This window comes from Rhamphochromis longiceps, linkage group LG23 (genome assembly GCF_057381845.1).
Source record: "Rhamphochromis longiceps isolate RC_006_pf linkage group LG23, R_longiceps_female_GT1.1, whole genome shotgun sequence".
Lineage (NCBI taxonomy): Eukaryota > Metazoa > Chordata > Actinopteri > Cichliformes > Cichlidae > Rhamphochromis > Rhamphochromis longiceps.
The window spans coordinates 24,943,785-24,967,260 of NC_140578.1; the positions used below are offsets into that span (position 1 = coordinate 24,943,785).

General features: G+C 41.5%; 1 protein-coding gene and 1 long non-coding RNA gene across 2 annotated transcripts; both read left to right on the forward strand.

Annotated features, from left to right (window-relative positions):
• Positions 1-1,086: 1,086 nt before the first annotated feature.
• desmb (desmin b) lies at positions 1,087-14,892 on the forward strand. The gene is made up of 9 exons (XM_085397537.1): positions 1,087-1,684; positions 5,508-5,568; positions 6,264-6,359; positions 10,799-10,960; positions 11,069-11,194; positions 11,286-11,506; positions 11,677-11,720; positions 12,120-12,205; positions 14,337-14,892. Exons 1-9 carry the CDS (start codon positions 1,110-1,112, stop codon positions 14,376-14,378), a joined length of 1,413 nt encoding a protein of 470 aa, XP_085253663.1. The 5' UTR covers positions 1,087-1,109; the 3' UTR covers positions 14,379-14,892.
• Positions 14,893-19,961: 5,069 nt separating this feature from the next.
• Positions 19,962-22,716, forward strand: LOC146642035 (uncharacterized). The gene is made up of 2 exons (XR_014909728.1): positions 19,962-20,013; positions 21,996-22,716. It is a non-coding gene; the product is annotated as an uncharacterized LOC146642035 (long non-coding RNA).
• The last annotated feature ends 760 nt before the right edge of the window (positions 22,717-23,476 follow it).

A 23,476-nucleotide genomic window follows, 5' to 3' on the forward strand; every position in this document is an offset into this window, starting at 1 on the left:
TATGGACATTTAAGTGCCTTTCTCTCAGTTGAGTGACAAATAATTGGGAAGTCTAAAAGTTACATCCACCAGCCACATCTGTCGATCAAGTGTATCCAGCAGGGTGATTGAATTAATCCTGATTTTACCCTTAACTTAACTAAATATTTTGCAAGCGTAACCTGAATTTTTGACTTTGAAATGGCAAAAAGCTTTTATTCAGTGGGGAAAAAAAAGCTGCCATAGCCTGCTGCATGACTTCTTCTTGTTTTAACTATTACAGATGTGCCAAACACATGGATGTCCGTACTGATTGCAGACCCTTTTCGTACACTTAGATATGGAAATGCTACACATTGTTGGTTGACTGGTTTAAAAAAAATGAAACAGGTCTATTTTGTTTATGTCCAATATTTTGTTGACCTATCCACCCACCCCAACCTCACACTACACTGTGGCTTTAAAATTCACATGTTTTAAGGGACTTCCGCTCGTTAAACATGTTTTGTAATCATTTGCTTAAAATACTGATGAATACTCACATGACCACTCAAAGCCAATAAAAATATCAATATGTTATAAACAAATTGGAAAAAAACCTTATGTCAGCAACTCAAGTAACAGCTTGGACAATGGTTGTTTTTAATTCAGTTTAATTCAATTTTAATTAATTTATATAGTGCCAAATCACAACAATAGTTGCCTTAAATCACTTAGTGACAACAAATGCAGTGTGTTAAGCATGTCTGTTCCTTCCTTTGATCATAATTATGATTGTTTTGCCTTTTTCTTTATACATCCTGTCTTAAGGAAACAAATTTGTGGCTGCATAGAATATGAATGCCTGCAAAAGCAGAAGAAAGTGAAGAGAAAGGGCTGAGGGAGAAAGGAGAGAAGGCAAGGGGGAAAAGGTAGCTGGAGAAGAAATGAAGGCAGGAAAGGAGAGAAGAAAGAAAAAGAATGTAACAAGAAGGGCTAAAGGAGAAAGACAGAGACAGAGGGAGGGCAGTTCCCAGGAAGGAGGGGGGAAAATTGAGGAAGGAGGTAACTACAAATAGTTGAGGGCTGCAGCTTCTTCTTCAGTGCTCCTCTCTGCTGCAGCTCTCGCCAGGCTCTCTGTGTCCTCCAACATGGCCTCCTACAGCTCCTCCGGTCAGACCGCCTCATCGTACCGCCGCACCTTCGGTCATGGCACCTACGCCTCACCATCACTCAACCGATCCCTGCTGGGCCACAGCGGCAGTGGCGGGGGTCATGTCACCTCCAGGGTCTATGAGGTGACCCGTACCAGCGCCACACCAGCTTACCGGGTCTCCTCAAGCTACTATGGCAGGCCGGTGACAACCTCCCGGGCATCCGTTGGGCGCTCTTATGCTGGCATGGGCGAGACGCTGGACTTTAGCCTGGCGGACGCCCTCAACCAGGAGTTTCTCACCACACGGACCAATGAGAAGGCCGAGCTGCAGCACCTGAATGATCGTTTTGCCAGCTACATTGAGAAGGTCCGCTTCTTGGAGCAGCAGAACCAGGCGCTAGTGGTGGAGGTGGAGCGCCTGCGAGGCCGTGAGCCCACGCGCATTGCCGACCTGTACGAGGAGGAGATGAGCGAGCTTAGGAGGCAGGTGGAGATCCTGACCAATCAGAGGTCACGCATAGAGGTGGAGCGGGACAACCTGCTCGATGACCTGGATAAACTCAAAATCAGGTGGGAGGAGCAAGAAGAGTCATGTGTCTTACTAGCTTGTTTATTCTTGTTTATTCTGACATGACCTTTATATATTATGACAAAAAAGAGCTTTACTTAATTTTAAAGTAAAAATCTTTATAGACTTATAGTGAGTCTTCAAACAAATAAACAATTTTAAAAATAATTTTAAAATAAGTAAACTGAAAATATTTCTTAAAAACACAATATTATATATATATATACACAAGTACACAATATTACTTGTCCCATACACTTAACAGTTACAGAAATATTGATATTACCATAATTTAAGCAACAACCTGGAGCATTTACCCACTGTGTGGTGTATCTGGAACTAAAATGTGACAAAAACTCTGCAGGTTTTTGTATTTTATTGCACTTTTCTGTGAACACTTGCCAACTGCTCAACAAGCAGTAGTGAAAAATTGTGACGCAAAATGAAAAGAAGTGTGTGGAGTGGAATAATGAATGGAGGAATGAGGTGATACATAGGCTTGTGTGTGCTAGATTCAACCAGCCGTGTGGGAGATGATCTGCTGTTTGTTGCAGTTACAGGAAGTATTTTTAAACCCTGGTTCCTCTGTGCATCTTATTGGTTTCACAGATTGTGCTCTTTACAACAGATTACTTGATTATACGTTTGCTATTTTCAAGATATTTCCTAAATACTCTAAATATATTTTAAACATATTTTGTATAAATGCAAAGCTGTTTAAATCAAAATATAACAGGATCATTTATACATCATCACAGGAAGAAGATTACAGGTGAGTCATGAGGATGAGTGCCTTACAGGGGGTATTTTGGGTATAAGGATGTTAGAATGTAGAGGGGCGTATAATCAGATAAATCAAAGTAAAACATATATTTGACTGAAGCTTAACAATAATAATGCTGCTAAAATATTACAATCAGCAAAAATAAACCAAAGTATTTTATTAGGTCATCTAAAAAGTATAAATAATCTATGTAATCCTGCTAACAACATGTTTATGCTGTGGTAAAAAATCTCTGATAATAAAGGGTTATACCAAACATCGGAATATCAGTGAAATGTTATTTTTACTAACCTTGGCACAAAAGCTAAAAAGCTATCTGACTATTACAATGGACTCTTAAATGGTGTAGGGTGCAAGCTACCGAGGAACTAGCTGCCAAATGAGTTTTTCCCTCATTTGAACTAATGAGCAAGATTAGTGACCACATAATTAATCAATCTTTATCTAATTAAATGCATAGCTTAATAACATTAAGTCATGTGATTTTCATAAGCAAGTTATTTGGTAGTTACTGCTACTTTACTTGGCTATGCTAACTAGGCTAAACAGCAATAATTACTATCTATATAAATATTATGTAGATAGTAATTCTCTGTTATGATTAGATTCAATATTTGTTGTAATATAATAAATTACTTTATTTTTTTTAAACTAATATAGAAATAATGACCTAGGTTAATAAATTAGTATTGACTTAAAGAAATTTAATATTGAGCTTAACCGCTAGTAATAATAATAATAAAAGTAATAAAAATGTATACTTTATTGATCCCTGTGGGGAAATTACTCTCTCTGCATTTGACCCAACCGCTCAGTGAAGCAGTGGGCAGTCACTAAGCAGGTGCACCGGGGAGCAGTGTGTAAGGATGGCACCTTGCTCAGGGGTACCTCAGGGTAGCCGTTCAGTGGATTCAAACCCCTGACCGTCCGATCATGGGGCCACCACTCTACCTACTGAGCTAAACTTCTTGTTACTTTTTTCTCCATTATAGTTGATTTGGTTTGGTTGGTTTTTTATTTAATATAATACATTAACTTCCTAAAATATAAAAAAAAAAAATTAAACTGTTGATTAATGTGTCTGTTTGAATACCATTGAACTCGTAGGCTAATTACAGTAGTAATTAATAATTTCCAAATTAAGCATCCTTTATTACTTTCTTCTTTATTATGATTAGATTTAACTGGAATATTTATGGAATATAAAAAAACATTTTCTAATTTATCAACGAATATTGAACTTATGAACAGGATTAATTACTGTGTGTTTAATAAGATAAGTTTAAATATGTACCTTAATTTCTGTATTAGGACAGTTAGCTTATAGTGCCAACAACTAACTATTGTCTGGTGTTAAATTAGATACAACTCCATTATTTGAATAAAAAAGCTGTGTTTTTAATAACTGGAAAAGAAAATTTAATTTATTAATTTAATGAAAGACAAAGCTGGGAAATTATGTTAGTTTTAATATCTTATAATTAGCCTCATTGTAGTTGATTTTTATATATTTTGTTTAATTTATACAGCATTATAAAGTTTATATGAAAATATAAAATGTAACTTCATCAATATATATGTTTATTATAAAATAATTTTATATTGTAAGCTCTGTTACCACGCTTCTGACAAATTCAATTTGAGTTAAACGATAGAAATTGTAATTTTCTTTCCACGTAGCTCTTTATTTAATAATATTAATTATTAATATTATTACTGCATTGTTATTTACAGCATGACAAGTCTTGCTATTCATTTTACACCTGCAGAGATGATGAAAACATCAAAGCAGAGAAATGAGAGAAGTGTGATCCCCTGAAAACTCCAAAGCGAATAGGCGATGATTATAGAGGCATTTTGCAAAGCTCAAACCAGTCTGCATCGATAAATATACTTGTGTGCCATGATTTAACTTTAGGCCTGACATAATGATGAAGTGCTCCTGAGCATACAATTCTTCAATCAGTCCATTCAAAATGTGACATAAACTGCTGTTAATCTCAGAGCTGAGCATCATTTTTCTCTGACTCCAAAAAGCATTGGCGACTGATTTGATGTGATTAATAGGCATGTGTGTGTCAGTGTGTGTGTTACTACTTGAGACTGACCAAAGTTAGTGCTGATCACACACTGTGTTTACATGGCTCTCTTCTATAAAAGGAGAGGAACAAGCTCACACATATCTGAAGGATCTGTCCTTTCTCTGTCTGCAGTTTACGTTTTTAACAAGCAAAAGTTCATTTCTTTCCTTGTGGTTGAGACTTAAAGGCGCTCTTCTGACACCTTAAATAATTAAATGTGGTAGGCAGTGTGTGTTTTGACTTTACTGGACAAAAAAAGTTGCCATGATAACCTATAAGCATTTTGTATTTCAAGAGTCAAAGATCAAACAAGCCTCCTAACCTCCTCAGGCTTTAGAAAATCTATTCCACAAGGGGAGTCTTTAACCGATCAGTGACCTTTACAGGGTATAAAAAGTGAACAAGTTCAAGTTAAAGTATGCACTTTCATCTTTTATTTTGGAAAAGTGTCCTTTTAAGCTCAGACTGTAAAGTAATGGACTTCCAAGTCTGAAGCCAATGTGGAATTGTGCTAAACCTGTATTGTTTCTAATTGCCAGCAGGGGGCGTCACCTCTGGATGTTAGTTTCAAATCTTATTTATTATAATATAATGTTTATTTTCTAAATTTTTCAGACCATTTAAGGTTAGAAAAGATGATAAAGAAGGATGTGCAATCAGGCAGGCCACCTTGTGTGCAGTCACTTCTGGTTTAAAAACACCAAAATGAAAATGCTAAACCTGAGGCGTCACTAACCAATGGGTGAGAGCACACTGGCAACATCCATCTTTTATATACAGGCTATGAAATTATGCATCTTTGAACTTATTAGCCTAATTCAGCTTTAACGTCTTTCTGCAGAGCTCCCTGGTGTGTGGACAGCAGCTTCTACAGTGTGTTCAAACCAATCATTAATCCAGCTGCTCATTAATTAATGGCTCTCTGTCTGAAACCATGCTTTGTGTCTCACTGTCCTGCAGACTCCAGGAGGAGATTCTTCAAAAAGAAGAAGCAGAAAACAACCTGGCTGCTTTCAGAGCGGTATGTCCCACTCTCATTTCCTGTACTTTCCCCAATAAATACAGTGTTAGAGGGGAAAGGCTGAGATGGTTCAGACATGCAGAAGAGGGATAGTGGATATTTGTTACTGGACAAAGGATGTTGAAGATAGAGCTGCCAGGCAGGAGGAAAAGACAAGTTCATAGCGAAGAGTCATGGATGTAGTGAAGGAGGACACACAGGAGGAGGAGGATACTAGAAGATAGAAGAAGAATGCTGAAGATTATAGAAGCAAAAACATAAAAAAACAACTATAAACATAACAAAATAATATAATTATGATAATAATATTAATATAATAATATGAATGTGATAAATAAAATTTATCTTCGTTTTTTCTGTTACTTTTTGGTGTACTATGGCAGACTATGGATGTAAGAAGGCTATAAATCTGGGTTACAACATTTTAAAAGGGAAAATACTGTTAAAAGTTTTGTACTTCTAACATTTTCAAAGCCATCAAGTGGACTGGATTAGTTGGTCTGCATTTTGGCCCATGGGCCATATGTTTGCCATGTTTCACAATAATTATCCTGCTGGTGTGGCAAACTTAATGGAAGGTTGTAATATATGCATTTTTTAAAATCATTATACACTTTGATTCAATGGAAAATATGTCGATAATTATTCCATGATTATCTAATTTTTACATAAAATGAACATTTTTAATGTTGCAGGATGTGGACGCTGCCACTCTGGCCCGTCTGGACCTGGAGAGACGCATCGAGACGCTGCAGGAGGAAATCGCTTTCTTGAAGAAGATCCATGAAGAGGTTTGTTCTTCACCCTCTTCCATCTTTACCAGTCGCTGATCCCAGCTCCTTTATCAGGGTTTAAAATGCATTCATAAGTGTTTTATTACACTGCTGCCATCAGCGTAGGTTCTTCAAATCAAATCAAATCAAATCACTTTTATTGTCACATCACATGTGCAGGCACACTGGCACAGCACATGCGAGTGAAATTCTTGTGTGCGAGCCCCACAAGCAACAGAGATGTGCAAACACAACAACACAAACGAGCAAAATACAAGAATGGCCAACCTGAAACTAATAAATATATGTACAATATATAATAGTGTATGCATTTCTGGATGTGTATACTAAATATTTTCCTACGTGTGTGTGTGTGTGTGTGTGTGTGTGTGTACACATTTTTACAAATTAAATAGTAAAAAAAATAAAATAAAATAATAATAATAATAATAATAATAATAATAATAATAAAATATATAAAATATACAGAGTTGAATATGTGCAAAACAAGTGGCATTTATATACAGTGTGGAGTGCATAGTGTTGAAGTTCCAGTAGTAAAGGTGAGGTGTCTATGACGTGTTCAGCAGTCTGATGGCCTGATGGAAAAAGCTGTCTCTCAGTCTGCTGGTTCGGGACCGGATGCTGCAGAACCTCCTTCCTGATGGAAGCAGTCTGAACAGTTTATGGCTGGGGTGACTGGAGTCCTTGATGATCCTCCCCGCTTTCCTCAGGCAGCGCTTCCTGTAGATGTCTTGGAGGGAGGGAAGCTCACCTCCAATTATCTGTTCAGAGCACCGCACTACTCGCTGGAGAGCTTTGCAGTTGTAGGCGGTGCTGTTGCCATACCAGGTGGTGATGCATCCAGTGAGGATGCTCTCAATGGCACAGTGATAGAAGGTCCTGAGGATGCGGGGGTTCATGCCGAATCTTTTCAGTCTCCTGAGAAAGAAGAGGCGCTGCTGTGCCTTCTTCACTGTTTTGTTTGTGTGTACTGACCACGTAAGATCCTCAGCCAGGTGTACACCAAGGAACCGGAAGCTGCTCACTCTCTCCACAGCAGCGCCGTTGATGGTGATGGGGGTGTGTACTTCTCTGCACCTCCGGAAGTCCACTATCAACTCCTTTGTCTTTGCGACGTTGAGGGTGAGATGGTTGTCTTGACACCAGTGGGTCAGGGCGCTGACCACCTCCCTGTAAGCCGTCTCATCACCGTTGGTGATAAGACCCACCACTGTAGTGTCGTCCGCAAACTTCACAATGATGTTGGAGCTGTTAGTGGCTGTGCAGTCGTAGGTGTAGAGTGAGTATAGGAGAGGGCTCAGTACACACCCCTGTGGAGCACCAGTGTTCAGTGTGATGGGGGATGAGGTGATGCTGCCCAGTCTGACCACCTGGCGTCTGTCAGACAGGAAGCTAAGGATCCAGCTGCAGAGGGAGCTGCTCAGTCCTAGATCCTGCAGTTTCCTGTCCAGCTTCGAGGGAACGATGGTATTGAATGCTGAGCTGTAATCTACAAACAGCATCCTCACATACGTGTCTCTCTTCTCCAGGTGTGACAGGGCAGTGTGTAGTGTCAGGGCTATGGCATCATCAGTGGACCTGTTGTGGCGGTATGCAAACTGTAGAGGGTCCAGTGAGTCGGGTAGTGCAGAGCAGATGAAGTCCCTGACCAGCTTCTCGAAGCATTTGCTTACGATGGGGGTCAGGGCTACAGGTCGCCAGTCGTTCAATGAGGAGATGGTGGAGGATTTGGGTACAGGGACGATGGTGGCCATTTTGAAGCAGGCTGGGACTACAGACAGAGAGAGGGAAAGGTTGAAGATGTGCGTGAACACTCCAGCCAGCTGAGCCGCGCATGACCTGAGGACGCGGCCGGGAATCCCGTCCGGACCAGTAGCTTTGCGTGCGTTCACCTTCCTGAAGCACTTCCGCACATTTAGTAATAAGTAGATTATAGAGGACTTTAGGGAGGAAAGGTGTCACAAATTGTTGCTTTAAAATAAATCTGTCAGTGAGGCACAAACAAGCTTCACAGGATTAAGAATGTGTGTTGAGCTGTGTGACAATGCTCTCGGTCTGTCTTAGCATCTGTTAGAACATCTGTCTCTGTGTGTGCGAGATGACAAACGAGAGGGTTTGGGGAGTTTTCACTTTCAAACACGCACAGAATTGCATTGTTGGCAGCAGGCCTGGGCAGCGTGGCAGTAGAGCTCTGAAATCTCCCACAGCAGATGTAAGGCTAAAATTACTCTGTGTACCAACCGGCGGACAAATCCTCGTCTCTGATCAGCATGGGCTTCGTTCTGTCTCCAGCCTGGAGCGATTACTACATGATGCCAAAGTAGTGTGCTCGACATGGCCTAGGGTTACTCAGAGTGGATTAAAGTGTTAGAAACAGTTTGGACTAAAATTAAGTCACTTTTTAGACAAAAGGAGGAATAAAACCTCAGAAGGTCTGATGACGGTGAATCTTGTTTTACTTCACATCTGCAAATTAATTTGCAACACTGTATAAAGAAAGAGGAAGAAAATCCTGATAACATCTTAAAGCGTCTTTAACTTGGATTCTTTAATTTCATACTCTTATTATCTCCTTGTACCACTTGTTTTTATTACTGTTCTTTTCCTTGTTCTTCCTGGTTTTCTTGTGGTAATTATTTTTCTTCCTCTCATTCTTGTTCTAGTTATTATTGTTGTTCTTTTATTCTTTTTATCTTCATTATTATTAGTCTTGTTTCTGTTGTTTTTCTTCTTCATGTTGTAATAATTAGCAGGTATGAAGCTCTGTGCTCACTTACTCAGATGTTTGTTCCTTGTGTTTTGTTTGTTTTGTTTTTTATTGGTATTTTATTTAATTTATTTTATAGCATTGCTAATAGTTCACCATCTGCACATTCTATAGCTTCATTTATCATTTTAGCTTCTGGGAGATGCCAACTTTTCTGGTCGTTCACTGCCAAGGCTTACTGTCACACATCAGGTCCTCATTAATCATATTTATGAACTGCAGAAGGAATTTGGGGTTGATGGTGGGTGTATAAAGTTCTGGCCCTCCAGACCAGAGACTTTCACTAATGTTTGGTAAAGTTGCTGATTTTGGTTGAATGTAATTTAATCATGGTTACTACAGTTAGACTTCAATGGCTTTTTTCTGTATTAAGCCAGACTGGGTTTGTGTCCTAAACAACAAGGAGAGATAGTGATGTTTAAAACTACGTAAGGTTTGTTATGCTCTATAATTGGATAGCCATCCATTCATTTTCCTCAATTAAACTGGTGATGTTTAAGGCCTATCCCAGCTGTCATAGGGCCAGGGCACTGGTACATCTAGCACAGATGACTAATTTGTCATAGAGCTCACACAGAGAGCCGATGGGAAGAGGCGTGAGTTTCTAAAAATGGGCTCATTGAGTCAGCACGGATAAGATCTTGGAGAGACTACGGCTGCTGTGAACACTCAGAATAAGATCTCTGACTGCAGACTGGATTACATCTCGGAAGGGCTAGCTCGAAATAACATCTCTGTGCGCAAATTGGATGACATCTCGGGGAGGCACACTGCCGTGAGTTCTCAGAATCGGCTCTTTGAGCACAAGAATGACAATATCACAGAGCGCAAGTTTGATAACATCATGGCGAAGCTCGCGGCTCTCCAACGGGAGATTGAGAGACCAATGTTGGACTGTAGAACTGCTTTGAAATTCATATGAGCTGTTCGCACTAAAGTAAAAACCACCATCACTTATGCAGAAACCCCTTTGGCGCCAGCTGCGGTCTCAAGGCTGGAGCCAAACAAAAACACCCTGATAACGACGGTGTTGAGTCTGTTCCTTCCCATTCCATGCAAGGCCACCTGGGTTGGCTGGAAGACTGTTTACTTAACCTAGCAGGGCGAAGGACACTGTCTCAGCTGAACTCTGGACACGCACACACATACATATACACTGATATGCACACACTCATCCCCACTCCCTTTCCAAATGCCTTCGACGCTTATTCCCTTCCGATGCTGACGGTGGATCAAGGAGACCAGCGCACAGGCTGCAGGCCCGGATGCACTGTCTAAATCGGCTGTCTCTCACCCTTTACCCACCCCTGTTGCTTGTCATGTGTTTCTTTGGTGTATTTGAGTTTTTTCATGTGCTATGTGCAGAGGTGTTTTTTTCTGTTCTCAAACTGATCTCCCTGTTGGAGCTCAGTCTGGGGGGAGTTATTTTTCTCTCCTTATCTTTCCTCATGTGGTGCATTTTCCATTGTTATACCTCTCTGACCTGTCTTCCCCATGTGATGTTTTGTGTAATGTATGTAAGGTCGGAGGGTAAGTTGGCACCGCCATTGCGTGCAATAGGTCGGCAGCCTTATGAAATTTCCCCTTGTGGGACTAATAAAGGTATATCAAATTCAAATTCAAATATAACAGGCCAGTCAACCTTACGTTTCTCCTCCTCCCACAGGAGATCCGTGAGCTGCAGGCCCAGATGCAGGAGACTCAAGTCCAGATCCAGATGGACATGTCCAAGCCGGACCTGACGGCAGCACTACGAGACATCAGGGCTCAGTATGAGGGCATTGCTGCCAAGAACATCGCAGAGGCTGAGGAGTGGTACAAGTCCAAGGTCAGAGGGATGTTGTCTGTATTAACGACACTTAGAGATCGATTCTGACATCCAAGAGTTGGGGATTTAAAATAAATTGTGAAATCTATTTAACCTTTGACCCTGCAGGTGTCTGATCTGAACCAGGCGGTAAGTAAGAACAACGAGGCTCTGAAGCAGGCCCGTCAGGAGACCATGGAGTTCAGACACCAGATCCAGGCCTACACCTGTGAGATCGACTCCCTCAAAGGCACCGTAGGTCTCATAAACCTTCTTCGGTTTTTATTTAAACGTAATCTTCTCTGAGCTCGGTTTGATTTCAGACTCTCCTCTCTGATTAATCCAGAATGAGTCTCTGATGAGGCAGATGCGGGACATGGAGGACCGTCATGGACGAGAGGCCGGCAACTACCAGGATAGCATTGCCCGCCTGGAGGCGGAGATCGCCAACATGAAGGACGAGATGGCGCGCCACCTCCGTGAGTACCAGGACCTACTCAATGTCAAGATGGCGCTGGATGTGGAGATCGCCACCTACAGGAAGCTGCTGGAAGGAGAGGAGAGCAGGTAATTTATCAAACTATCCAACCAGGCCAAAATTCTTTTGTTTTAGTGTGCTGCCTTTACAATAAAGCTTTGGAAAAGAAAACTGCCTCAGAATGTCAATATTTTATCCAGATACACATAAAATAACATTTAAAATGATATTTTCTACACTTTCCCTTCTCCCGTTGCAGGATTGCCTTGCCTGTGCAAACCTACTCCACGCTGAGTTTCCGAGGTGCACACACAGCTGCAGTTACCTAAACATACCACCAGGGGCTAGGCTTCCTTTAACCAGGACACAGGCCTTATTCTGTTTGATTCCACAGTCTGTTCAGATGGAGCCTCCTTTACTGTTTGTTATACATTTCAATAATATTTTACTTTTTTACCACATTAAAACTATGTAAGATTAAAATTTTACTTAATTAAGAAAATGGGTGTTAATTAATGAATTGATTTCTAAATCAATTAACCTACAAATTAAATACAACCCCAGTGTTATGGGGTTGTATTTAATTTGTATTTCATAGGTCCAAGAGGCATCCACATAAAGTTTTCATTGATTTTTCAAAATAACATAACACATTTTACATATTAAATAAAAATTAAATGTATTCCGACCTTTGTTAATCAGAGACCAGCCCTGAGCAGCAGCGCTCCTCTGAGATGCATTCAAAGAAGACTGTCCTCATCAAGACCATCGAGACTCGCGATGGAGAGGTAAAACTGCTAAGATATAAAACTGCATTCATTAGCCTTGTAAGTTTTTAAGTTCCCTTCATAAGGATTTTTTCTTTTGTTTGTTTGCTTTTCTTTTGATGTGATCCACTCCAGCACCTTATTCAAGAAATTCATGAAAAATTTATTTAAGTTCTATAAATCACATTTTATCTTATCAAAGACCGGTAGAGCTTTATTCAACTGCACAAATGCTGCCTGGCACTGCTCTGTCCACTGGACCAGATCTGGGGCACACTTTTGAGTGAGATTAGTTACATGGCTGGTCAGCTCCACAAAGCCGGTCATGAACCGGCGGTCAGTATCTCTTTGGGGATGCCGACTCGGGAGATGATCTGAAACAGGGCCTGGAGGTGCCAGTGTTATGACTCGCTCTATGAAGCCTATCTTTAATCAATACAAATTACAGGTAGGTCAGTGCTGTGTCAGGGCAAACGTGTGACCATCAATTTTTATCACTTGATCAGAAGCTGAGGTTGCATAGAGTTTAGTCATGAGATTCCTCTAGTGGGAAATATCCTGTGGAGTGAATCGCTGGAGGCAGCAGGGCCTCATTAGATGGCCTCCTCCTCCTCCCTAGAGTCAGAGTTGAATAAACTAAAGGTCTCCGCTAAGCACAGCACAAACATCCCCCTTGCTAAAGCTCGTGATTGTATCCCCACACATTGCCCCAACAGGTTATTGAACACCAGCAAATCTGTACCCAGAATTAAGGGATGCCTCAGGTGCAAGCTAACTGCAGCCTTTACACCATGTGTTTTGCCCTTGTATTTAATTTGGAGCGGCACTATGGGATATTTGTGTATGTCCTCATGCACACATCTAACCTCCACCAACGCCCCGTGCCGTACCAGGGTTTGGAGGACCAGGGTCTGCATGCAGCCCAGACTCACCATGCAGCCCGAGTCCACCAGAGCCTGGCGTATATCCACTGGCACCTTGACAGTGCATGTCCCTCTTGGACCTGGGGTAGGTGTTGGAGGGCCAGCAACACGGAACAGCTACCCCACATCCGTCAGTGGGCACTCCTAATGTCAGTGTCCTGGCCGCCCACACCTCCAACATACCTGCCTCAGCATTTGCACGGCTCCCTGTGAGTTGGGGGCAGCTTAGTTGCTGGAACCTGTGGGGAGACAGCGAGACTGGCTGTTGTGGTGGCTGCTCCATAACCAGCAAAGTTATAGTGGAGCTGGGGAACCTCCTCCTTGGGGCTGGGACCGGCCAATTCTCCACAACTGGCTGTGGTTGATCCAGCAGGTTTGCTGGCTGCACTGCCGGGTGGTTTTTGGCCAGTCATACAGCCATGTCACGGTTTGCTTGACATGACTGTGTGGGACAACAGAGGAGCCAGGGGGATGCCAGACCGAGACTAGGTGCACTCTCATCTGGCGCTCGGCCTAATTCTGTAGCCACTGGAGCTGATCTTGATGCACAGTCGCCTGTTCTTGGTGCACGATGGCCATCTCTGCCAGCATTGCTGTCAGCACTTCCACTGGCTGTACTAGTTGCACATCTGTCCTAGCGCATCTGGGTTTCGACAGCACTGTGACACGACGGACCAACACAAACACACTGTTAAAGAGCTGGGTAAGTATTAGTTGCAACTTTTCCAAATTGCTCTGTGCAGCTTTTCAGCCGACTTGTTTCTGGCACAGCCTTCCCCTCTACGTTACAGGTTGGCAACTGAAATACCAGGACTGATCATACCAATCAGTCCCAGCTACTCTGCCAGCCTTTTGGCACTGCCCACTGCCACACCACTCCTCTGAAGCAGAGCTGCAGAAAACACTCTTGCCACATCAGCAAATGCAATTGTCCCATATTTAGACAGAAAACAGTCCATTACCTTATTTACACCTAATATTTTAGAAACTTTACATACAAATAAAGATTGCTTTAATGTAAGTAATTAACTGCTGAAGTGACTGCTGGTGTTTCTTAATCTGTTCTGTGTTCACCTGGGCTCTCTGACTGTAATCTTTCTGTCTCGACTGTTGTAGTTTGTATGGATTTGGGACAGTGTTCACTCATTTCCAGATATCTTACATTCATCCAGACAGAGAAGTCATCTGATAAGGCTTTTATGTTTCTGTCTCATGTTTTTCTCCTTCAGGTTGTCAGCGAGTCCACGCAGCACCAGCAAGACATCATGTAACAGCCTGCAGGACATAAGAAGAGAAGAAGAAACAAAAAGCTCTCATGTGTCCCTGCCTGAGACGGACACATGAAAACAATAAAGAAACAAGCAAAAGAAATAAAACTAAGAAATAAGACTTTACACACTCGTCTTTACGGCCTGCCCTGTGTTTGTTTGCAAGTTACTGAGATATGTGTATTTAAAGCAGAAATTCATCAGGATTTATTTATTTTTGGTTAAATGTAGGTTAACATGCAAAAACTGAAAAAAGGAAAAATCTCAATTTAATCAGGAAATTTCTGTGTTTACTGACCGTTTAAGACTTTATAATCTCTAATAAATGAGCAAAAAGAATATTAAGTAGAATAGTAGTCGTCTATCAGTTGTAGTCTGCAGTTAACTGAGTTGGTCAGATGGAGAATTTTGCAACATATTCAGCTCTGAAGTTTAAAATCACTTCAGATGCCCAATAAATAACAGATTCTGATCCATGGAGCCAAATCAGAGCTGAAACTGAAAAACAAAAAGTAGAAAGTGAACGTTGAACTCCCTCATCATGAGTATAGTTTTGATTACATTTTTAAGGAAACTATTTTTTTTTCACTGATACTCATATTTGATCTTTTTTTCAGTTTCAGATTATATGATTGCAAATTTCTTAAGAAACCTGTCACATTGAATTATTTTAAGCTTCTTGCTCTTTGAGTTTCTGACCTTGATCTGGTGTTTACTGAAAGGTGGAAATGGAGGAAATAGGAACTGAACTTTACTGTATGTGTAGGATTACAAAGCAGTCTGTGAATGTGCTTAATAGACAATGGTTATTGGATGTGTGTAGCCCAAATGATGTTTAATAGGCTGAAAGTAAAGAATAAACAGTGGAGCACAATTCTCCCCAAAGGGCAAGGGCTATACTACCTATTTGATGATTTATGATGTTTTTATAACAACGTAAGGATGTCAGCCTGTTTTCATAACAACACGCTAATGTCTGACCTTTGACCTATGACCTTGAAGCATAAAATGGTGTATTTTATTATCTTTAGTCATCTGATTGGAGCTGAATTGGCTGAAATCTTTGGCTTCTATAAGCTGCACACCATGCTGAAATATGGCAAGTTTCACAAGTCCTGCAACTTCAAAAGCGTCCAACAGTGAATACGTATGGACAGTGTAGGCCAGTAAAAATGCCAATAGTTAACAGACTTATTAATATTGTTTTATCATTACATCATTATAATTGAGTATCCCATTAAATGGATGTTCAAATTTACATCAGATAGTTGGAGTTTTTGTTATTTCAGCTGTAGCCCTGATGGTGTTTAATGGTCTGAGAGAAAGTAAAGAATAAATACAAAAACAGAATTCAAATGTAGGCTTAATCTACTTTATAGTCCAGAATGAGTCCCTGATGAGGCAGATGGAAGTCCCGCATCTGCCTCTAGTTTAAAGTCCACAAGTACAAATAGGAGTCCTGATTTATATGTGAATGCTTATAACACAACAGAATGTTTGTAAAATTAAAAAAAAAATCAACAAACAAAAGAAGAAAAATCAAGGAATAAAATTGCCTATAAGAATCTATATTTATTACTGTTGCTGATTTGAAACATGGGAACCTGGGAAACATGGAATGTAGGGTGGATGTGCATAGATGGGGCAATTTGAGTTTAACAGCTGAATGCTAATGACAGACTCAGACTCTGTCTCAGTACCTGGTATTGGCCCACCGAGCTCCGGGTCGTCTCGAAGGGCTTGGTGGATGGTTTATTCTAGGTCCCAGGTCAAGGAGCCCATTTTGCATTAGGGTGGTAAGATGTTTCCTGGTTCCCATTGTTCAGCATTGCTGGAGAACTGGCAGGGACTGGCAGCATTTTATGTTTCTGGAACCTGGGAGATAGGATATAGAAAAGCTGAAACAACCGAAAAACAAAGACCATTGAGCATGCTGAACATTGAGTCTTTTAGCGATTCTTAAGTAAATCAGATTATAATGATCTGTCAAGATTATAAATGGTTATCTGGCTGCCAGTCCTCCAAGGCTAGCTTTACTGCCAGTAATTTGTGGTCTTGCACATCGTAATTGTCTTCAAAATGAGTTAAGCAGTGGGGGGGGGGGAAGCCACAAGGCTGCAGCTTACCATGCAGGCCAGAACACTGGATGAGAACTGCCCCCATCCCAGAATCAGTGTGTCTACCTAGACAGTAAACTATTTCTTTGTGTCAGGATCAGTGTTGGTCAAGTTACTTGAAAAAGGTAATCAGTGACTAATTACTGATTACTTCCCCCAAAAAGTAATCCCGTTACTTTACTGATTACTTATTTTCAAAAGTAATTAATTACTTAGTTACTTAGTTACTTTTTAAAAACACGATTTACAACCTGAAGTGGTGATAAAGCGATAGATCTTTCAGCCCAATTCTACTTTTTCTACATAATCCATCATACAAAATGTAATCAAACGGAAAAGTCCCTTTTTAAAACTTGTTTTATTAGTTTTAATCTTTTAACTTTATGCATCAACCAAAAATTTAATTATATGCAACATTCTCTGACTGGAAGAAATTTGTTTAATATTTAAACCTATTTTCTGCACATTCCAGCACATAATTTTTTTTGTGTGTGTTTACACTCAGTCTTTCAAATAGATGCAAGTAAAACACAGCAGAAAATAAATAACATCAAAGACTAGCGGTCCTTTTGCTCTATTTTCACCTGTAAAGCAGGAGTAAGGTAGGCGGAGGTTTACCCTGGTGCAGGTGTGCCGCAGCGGTCAGTGGAAGAATCCACGAGTTTCTCTGTGAATTTCCCATTACATCGTTGCGCACTCGGTGCTTGCTTGGAAGTTTAGGGGTTTTTTCACTGTAAAAAGAAGTTTTCTTCCCACGCACAACGGACGCTAATGTTTTTGTCACTTTTTATGGAATCAAACTTAAAGTAAGGTCAGTACTTCCACGCTTTAAACGCTGCACGCTCATACTCTCTCCGCACTCTATATGTGATCCATTGTTGATCTGCACACAGCTGTTGTCACGAACGTCGCACTCGCTTACGTCACTGTCATGAGACATTCTGGCAAAAAATCCCAGTTTTAGTAACGTAGTAACGCAGCGTTCCTATGGGAAAGTAACGGTAATCTAATTACCGTTTTTGCAATAGTAATCCCTTACTTTACTCGTTACTTGAAAAAGTAATCGGATTACAGTAACACGTTAACGCGTTACTGCCCATCTCTGGTCAGGATGAACCAAAATGGGTGCAACAGTGAATAGTTGTTTCACCTGCTTCAACTTGGCATTGGCTTCTGTGGACCAGATAAAAGGAACTTTTGTGTAGGTGTAACACACAGACATTAAAGCAGTCGCGCCAGAATGTCCTGCTAAAAAGAAAGATTCTTTAAAATACAAGGGGGAGCAAGCGGGTCAGATACCACGGGCACAGAGATGAAGCAGGTCTGATCAGAAACAGTTTATTACTAGGCCAGGGAGCACAAATAAAAACACCCTTAAAATGTACGTAATAAAATGTTGTCAATCTTCTAAAACTAAATAAAACAATTCTAAAACCTGTAAGACTACCATTTTCTACATTCACTAAAAACCCCCTGCTATAATTATGCCACATGTTCATTATGGGTCCATCAGCAGGCCAGGAATTCCTTCTGTAGAGCAGAGTCCACGCCAGCCTCGTCTTTGGCAGACAAGGAAGAGCCTCCCATCTTCTTGTCCTTCCACTGGCCCATCACATCCCAGCCCAGCTTGCGTTCTGCACCCGAATCCATCATGCGACCACCGCCACAGCTCCCCTTGCGTCGGTGTCCTGTAAAATAACAAATAGGGGCCAGAACAAGGGTCCCAGAAGCGGCCCTGGCTCATGGCCATGGCGACCCTCTCCCAACCCAGCTGCACCCAGTAAACAACAGTAGAGGTAAACCTCTGCCCTGCTGCCAATCACACACGTTGTCTCCTACTGTTGCCTTTCCATGAGGTCATGACTGGGTCGCCGTGTCACGCAGGACATCTAGCATCAACCTTCCAGCCTCTCTCCTTCAGTGCTCAGCTAGCCTGCTTTAAAAGGTCTTTACACAGCTGATAGGCCACCTCTGGACACACCCATGCCTCAGCAGGTGGTCCCTATCAGCTAATTTGTCCCATGTGTAGCCAGTCCACAGTGGATTAAAACCTATGTCACATAAAAAACTAAAACCCATGCAATAGAAACAGAATAAAACCATGCAAATAAAACAACACTCATAAATAAACACTAAAAATCAGTATTAAAAAAATATACAAGATAAATACAAATTTCCACTGTGTGACATAGGTAAGGCGAGTAAAGTGGTGCTGCTCCTAACTGTGGTTGAGAATGAAGTGTTGGTAGAAGTTGGTGTAACCAAGTACATTCAAATTTTTCGGCTTTAAAGTATAGTCGGATCTCCAGAAGCCACTGTAGCACTCTGCGGATTGTGATCTTCTGCTCGTTCTAGGACTCCTAAGATCAATATGTCATTTGGATACACAAAAACGAACTGGTTCAAACAGGCTTTTAAAACGTTATTGACGAGGGCTTGGAAAACTGTGGGAGAATTAAGTCCCTTTTCTATTAGTACCTACTCAGCAGGCTCACCACGCCTTGCCACACTTTCAGAGTTTCCATCAGGTCATAGTACCTGGTACCAGGTACTTTTTTAGCACCTACTCTGCCAGGGTTCCAACCAATGTTCCCTCTAAGCTGCGCGTGTGCGCAATTGCGCACTGCTGGCACGGTCTCTGCGCACAGAAAATCTGCGGTTCGCACAGAAAAAAAATCTAACCTGAATTGTAATTAAAATTAATACTTTAACAATTCTGTTTTTGCAGTGGGAGTCAGTAAGTGACTGGCTGCTCCAGTATGGGATTAGAATGATGCCACCTTATCCCATAGTCCAGCCAATAATGCGATTCACGTTCGTGTACGCAGCTAATCAACGTCGACAGGCTACGACAGCGTCCTTGTGTGCCAACACCGGTGTTTTAGCTAGCAAAGCGGTGTGATATTATTCTGTTATTATATGTTACCTTATATATGTAATCAAAGTAGTTGAATTAGAATACTGCTGTAGATCATATTATACCCTTTAATATAGAGTGTGTGAGCTGTATGTAGTTTAGTTCTCGTTATACTTTTGAGTTAAAAGAACATATTCACGTATTAGTTTATTAGACAAGTGTGCATCACTCTGTATCCTTGATCTGCTGTGAATGTGTTACATGCTTAATTGTTGACAACTGCCGAGGTCATAACTTAGGCGCTGTAACAGAGAAAGAATGTGATGTTTTGGCTTTTATGACTAGATGGGGGCCACTAGAGACTATAAAAAGCTGAGCAACCCGTCACCATTTTGAGACTTGCTGTGACCCTCTTCAGGCAGCTCTCCCCATCATGATGGTCCTTATGCTCTTAAGTGTTGAATTGTATGGAAATAAATGATTGTTGATTGAGCATAAATACACCGAGTATTGTCCCTCCTTCAGCCCAAAGATTCAAAGAATTGGGAGATTTCAACAACTTGGTGCCGTGACCCGGATCTTTGGTGTGCTGAGGAGGTGCAGATTTGGCTTTTTGGTGAGATCGTGGGGCAAGGTGAACAGAAGGCCGGCCTAAAACAGAAAGGTAAGCACAGCCTGTTGTATTATAAATACCAAATGTGCATATTGGGCTTTCCAAATTAATCTGTTCACTGAGTTACATGTATTTTCACAGTAAATTTGTCGGTGTCTGGTTTTTGGCGCAAGATACTAACAACATAAGTTGAGGCTGAATTCCAGTGTGTTAAATAAACTGCTTCTACCGAGATACTAATAACATACTACGTTGGACTAGTTGCAGTAAACTGCTTCTACCGAGATACTAATAACATACTACGTTGGACTAGTTGCAGCCACTTTACCCTCCACATTTAACTTTGTCTATGACTGGCTTCTGTTGCAAGAAATGGGGAAAACTTCTAAGACGCGGCCAAAGTTTAGCATATGAAATAGAGGTGAAATAGAGTCTGGCTTATGGTGTGCTTGCATTTTCAAAGGTGAGCTCAGAGGTTTCTGTGTGTGTTTCTGCTTGTGAGACGCGCTCTCTGTGTGTTTCTGTGTGTGAAATATGAACATGGTGACAGTGACGGTTGATGTGTGAATGGGAGGACATTAGAGCAAAGACACATTTTAGGATCAAAGGTTGATGCCTAGTGTACCTGTGGAAATAATTTTGTTCAAGGTGTGGCGACCCTCCTGGTCGTGGACGCGCGGCCAGGCCCAGCGGCGTCTGGATGCCAAGGTGGCAACTTGGGAACTGAGGACTCCCGCATTAGCTACGGAAATAACACTGGAACGGCCGTGTAATCACGGGTTCACATTTATTCCGGACTAGAACAAGACACATTTTGCGAACAAAGGTTGAGTCTAGATTAGTAAAGAAATATAATAAGGTTGAATTCCTCGTTTCAGTGGTTTGAAATTGTTGTGTGCCTGTCCCCTGACGAGTGTGAAATTAAATAAAGAGGGAATTTGGAGCCACATAGAGATAGACGGGCATAATTGGGTGTATTACTCTGTGGTGTAATAAAAAAATAAAAAAGAGAGATAGTAAGAGGTGTGTAGTGGAGAAATATGGAGGAGTACAGAGAGGACTGTGTTGGGAGACTGGCGTGCAGTTTACGCTGTCAAGGTAGGCGTGTTGCCTGCTTATCTGTTTAACAGTGATGAAAATGAAATTAAATAAATCTCTTAGTGTGTTAATACAGGAAGCTGCGGACCTGGACCAACTGCCCCCACAAGCACAGCGGCCGAAGCAAAATTATAGGTAATGGGAACCACACCCAGCACGAATCAGCAGTTGTGAAACAGACAGCAGCGAGGAGAGAATTAGAGGAGAAATTAAGAGAAGTTTTTAACTCATAAAATTGGGGCCAACGGACTTGTGGAGGTTGGGAAGGCGTCCGGAGCATCACAACAAAAAGGTGAAACAAAAACACACACAAGCAGAGAAATCTGAGAGAAAGGCTCCTTTTAAGGTAACGCCTAGTTTGAGAAAAGATAAAATTAACCTGCCTGCCTACAAATGCACACTCACGCAATGAAGAAACAGCTTACACTCATGAACACGTGAAGATTTTCCAGCAAGGCTAAAGCAGCGAAACTTAACATACATCTGTTGTTAAAGGATAAATACATTACTGACAAATAAACTCTCTGGGTTGCAGGACAACAATTTAACTTCAAAGAAAAAGACACTGGTCTGACCAACCAGTGAAGACACAACAAATTTAGTGGTTAAAAGATTCAAATTGTGACATGTTTTCTGTTGATTGATTAATAAAAGTGATTACTGAATGAAAGAAAGTTCCTTTTTGGGCTTTTAAACATGATCTTAAGAATTTTAACATATACCGGTGTTGTCCTGTCAACTTGGTGGGTTAGGAGTTGATTATATCGGGAGAGAAAAAACAAAAAAAGGGGGGAGAGAAGGCTGACACAGGGCCTGGTCCCGGTGTTTCTCCCCTCTCGTTGAAATACAGCCAACACAACATCATTTTCCTGTTCGTTTGCTTTTGTTTTTTGTCTGTTTTTGTTTTTTGTTTTTCTCTTTATGTTTAATTACAGGCTGCTTTGCCGGCCCTGAAAGCCGAGGCTGACTGGACTCCTGCTCTCCCCCATACGTGACACTGACCAAATGCTGCAACAGCTGGACCCACAACAACAACCTGAAAAAGTCAACAGGGCTGCAGGAATGCGATCTCATGCAGCAGAGACGGAGAGCACTAAACCTAAGGCCCGTTTCACTACACGGGGAAATTCCCAGACTGCGTCAGCTGACAGAGCTGTGACGAGACGCCCGCCAAGCCCAAAGGAAAAGTAAGGCCGAGCAAAAGAATGCTGACCTTGATAACTCTGCATTTACACTGTGCAGGACAGTGATGGACCAACACGGAGGATCGGGCAGCAAAAAGGGCGTGACCGGGACAGGAGGAGTAACTGAGGTCAGAAGGCACCTCAGAATGGACAAAAAACACAGAAGAAGATGCAGGTTGTCACCTGCGGTGAGCATGGACATTGGAGAAAGGACTGCCCCAATTGGGGTCAGAACCAGGACGGACTGAACTTTGAGCAGCAGCAACAGCAATGGTCGCAAACAGACTGAAAAGGAGGAGGGCAGGACCCCAGGGCATGCTTCAGGCCGTGGTTTACCCAGAACACCAGAACAGGAAAGTGATGAACACACACACACACACACACACACACACACACACACACACACACACACACACACACACACACACACACACACATCTACATGCACTGACTCAGAATGAAGAGAAACACACACATGAACACGTGCACTCGTTGAGTGAGTGAGAAATGACACACATACACACACACACACACACACACACACACACACACACACACGCTGATGCAATGAAGAATGCTTTGCTAACAAATGCTTATGCTGATATGCAAAATGCTGCACACAAACATCCCAATGCATAATTTTTATGAGGAGCCATTGATTACCATTGATTACTTAGAATGTGTTATATGTCACTCAGAGGGCATTTATGTAGATTTTAGGAATAAGCTCTAAAACGGTTTGGTTATGAAAACATGATGTCTGTTTATGGCTCAAGGCCTTGACTGAATTCTTTGCTGTGCTTCACACAGCCCTGATGAGGAACAGTGGCACAGAGTGAAAATGATGAATTAATAGTGTAAGTTTTAGGTCGGAGTACGGCATTTTCTGTGATTGAGATTTAATTCAAGGAGGAACAAAAGGTGTTACGACACCTGAGCTTCTCATTCCCACACAATATTGTCCCGACAGGAAGCAAAACGTTCCTGTGAATTTCTGGTTGATTTTTTTTGGTTTTGCTTAGCGCTAGTTTGATGTTATCAGTGAGCTTTGGCTTGTGTTCTTTCTCGTAAGCGAGAGAGGGATAGTTTTATGCTTGGACATGTCTGCAATGGGCCCTAGTTTGTGTTATTTTAGTAGTATTTTGTTGGTTATGTCTGTTTTCGTTTTTGTTATAGTGCACTGAGATAAGAAAATCTGAGAGGTGTGATCCACCGGTGGTGATATGTTGATA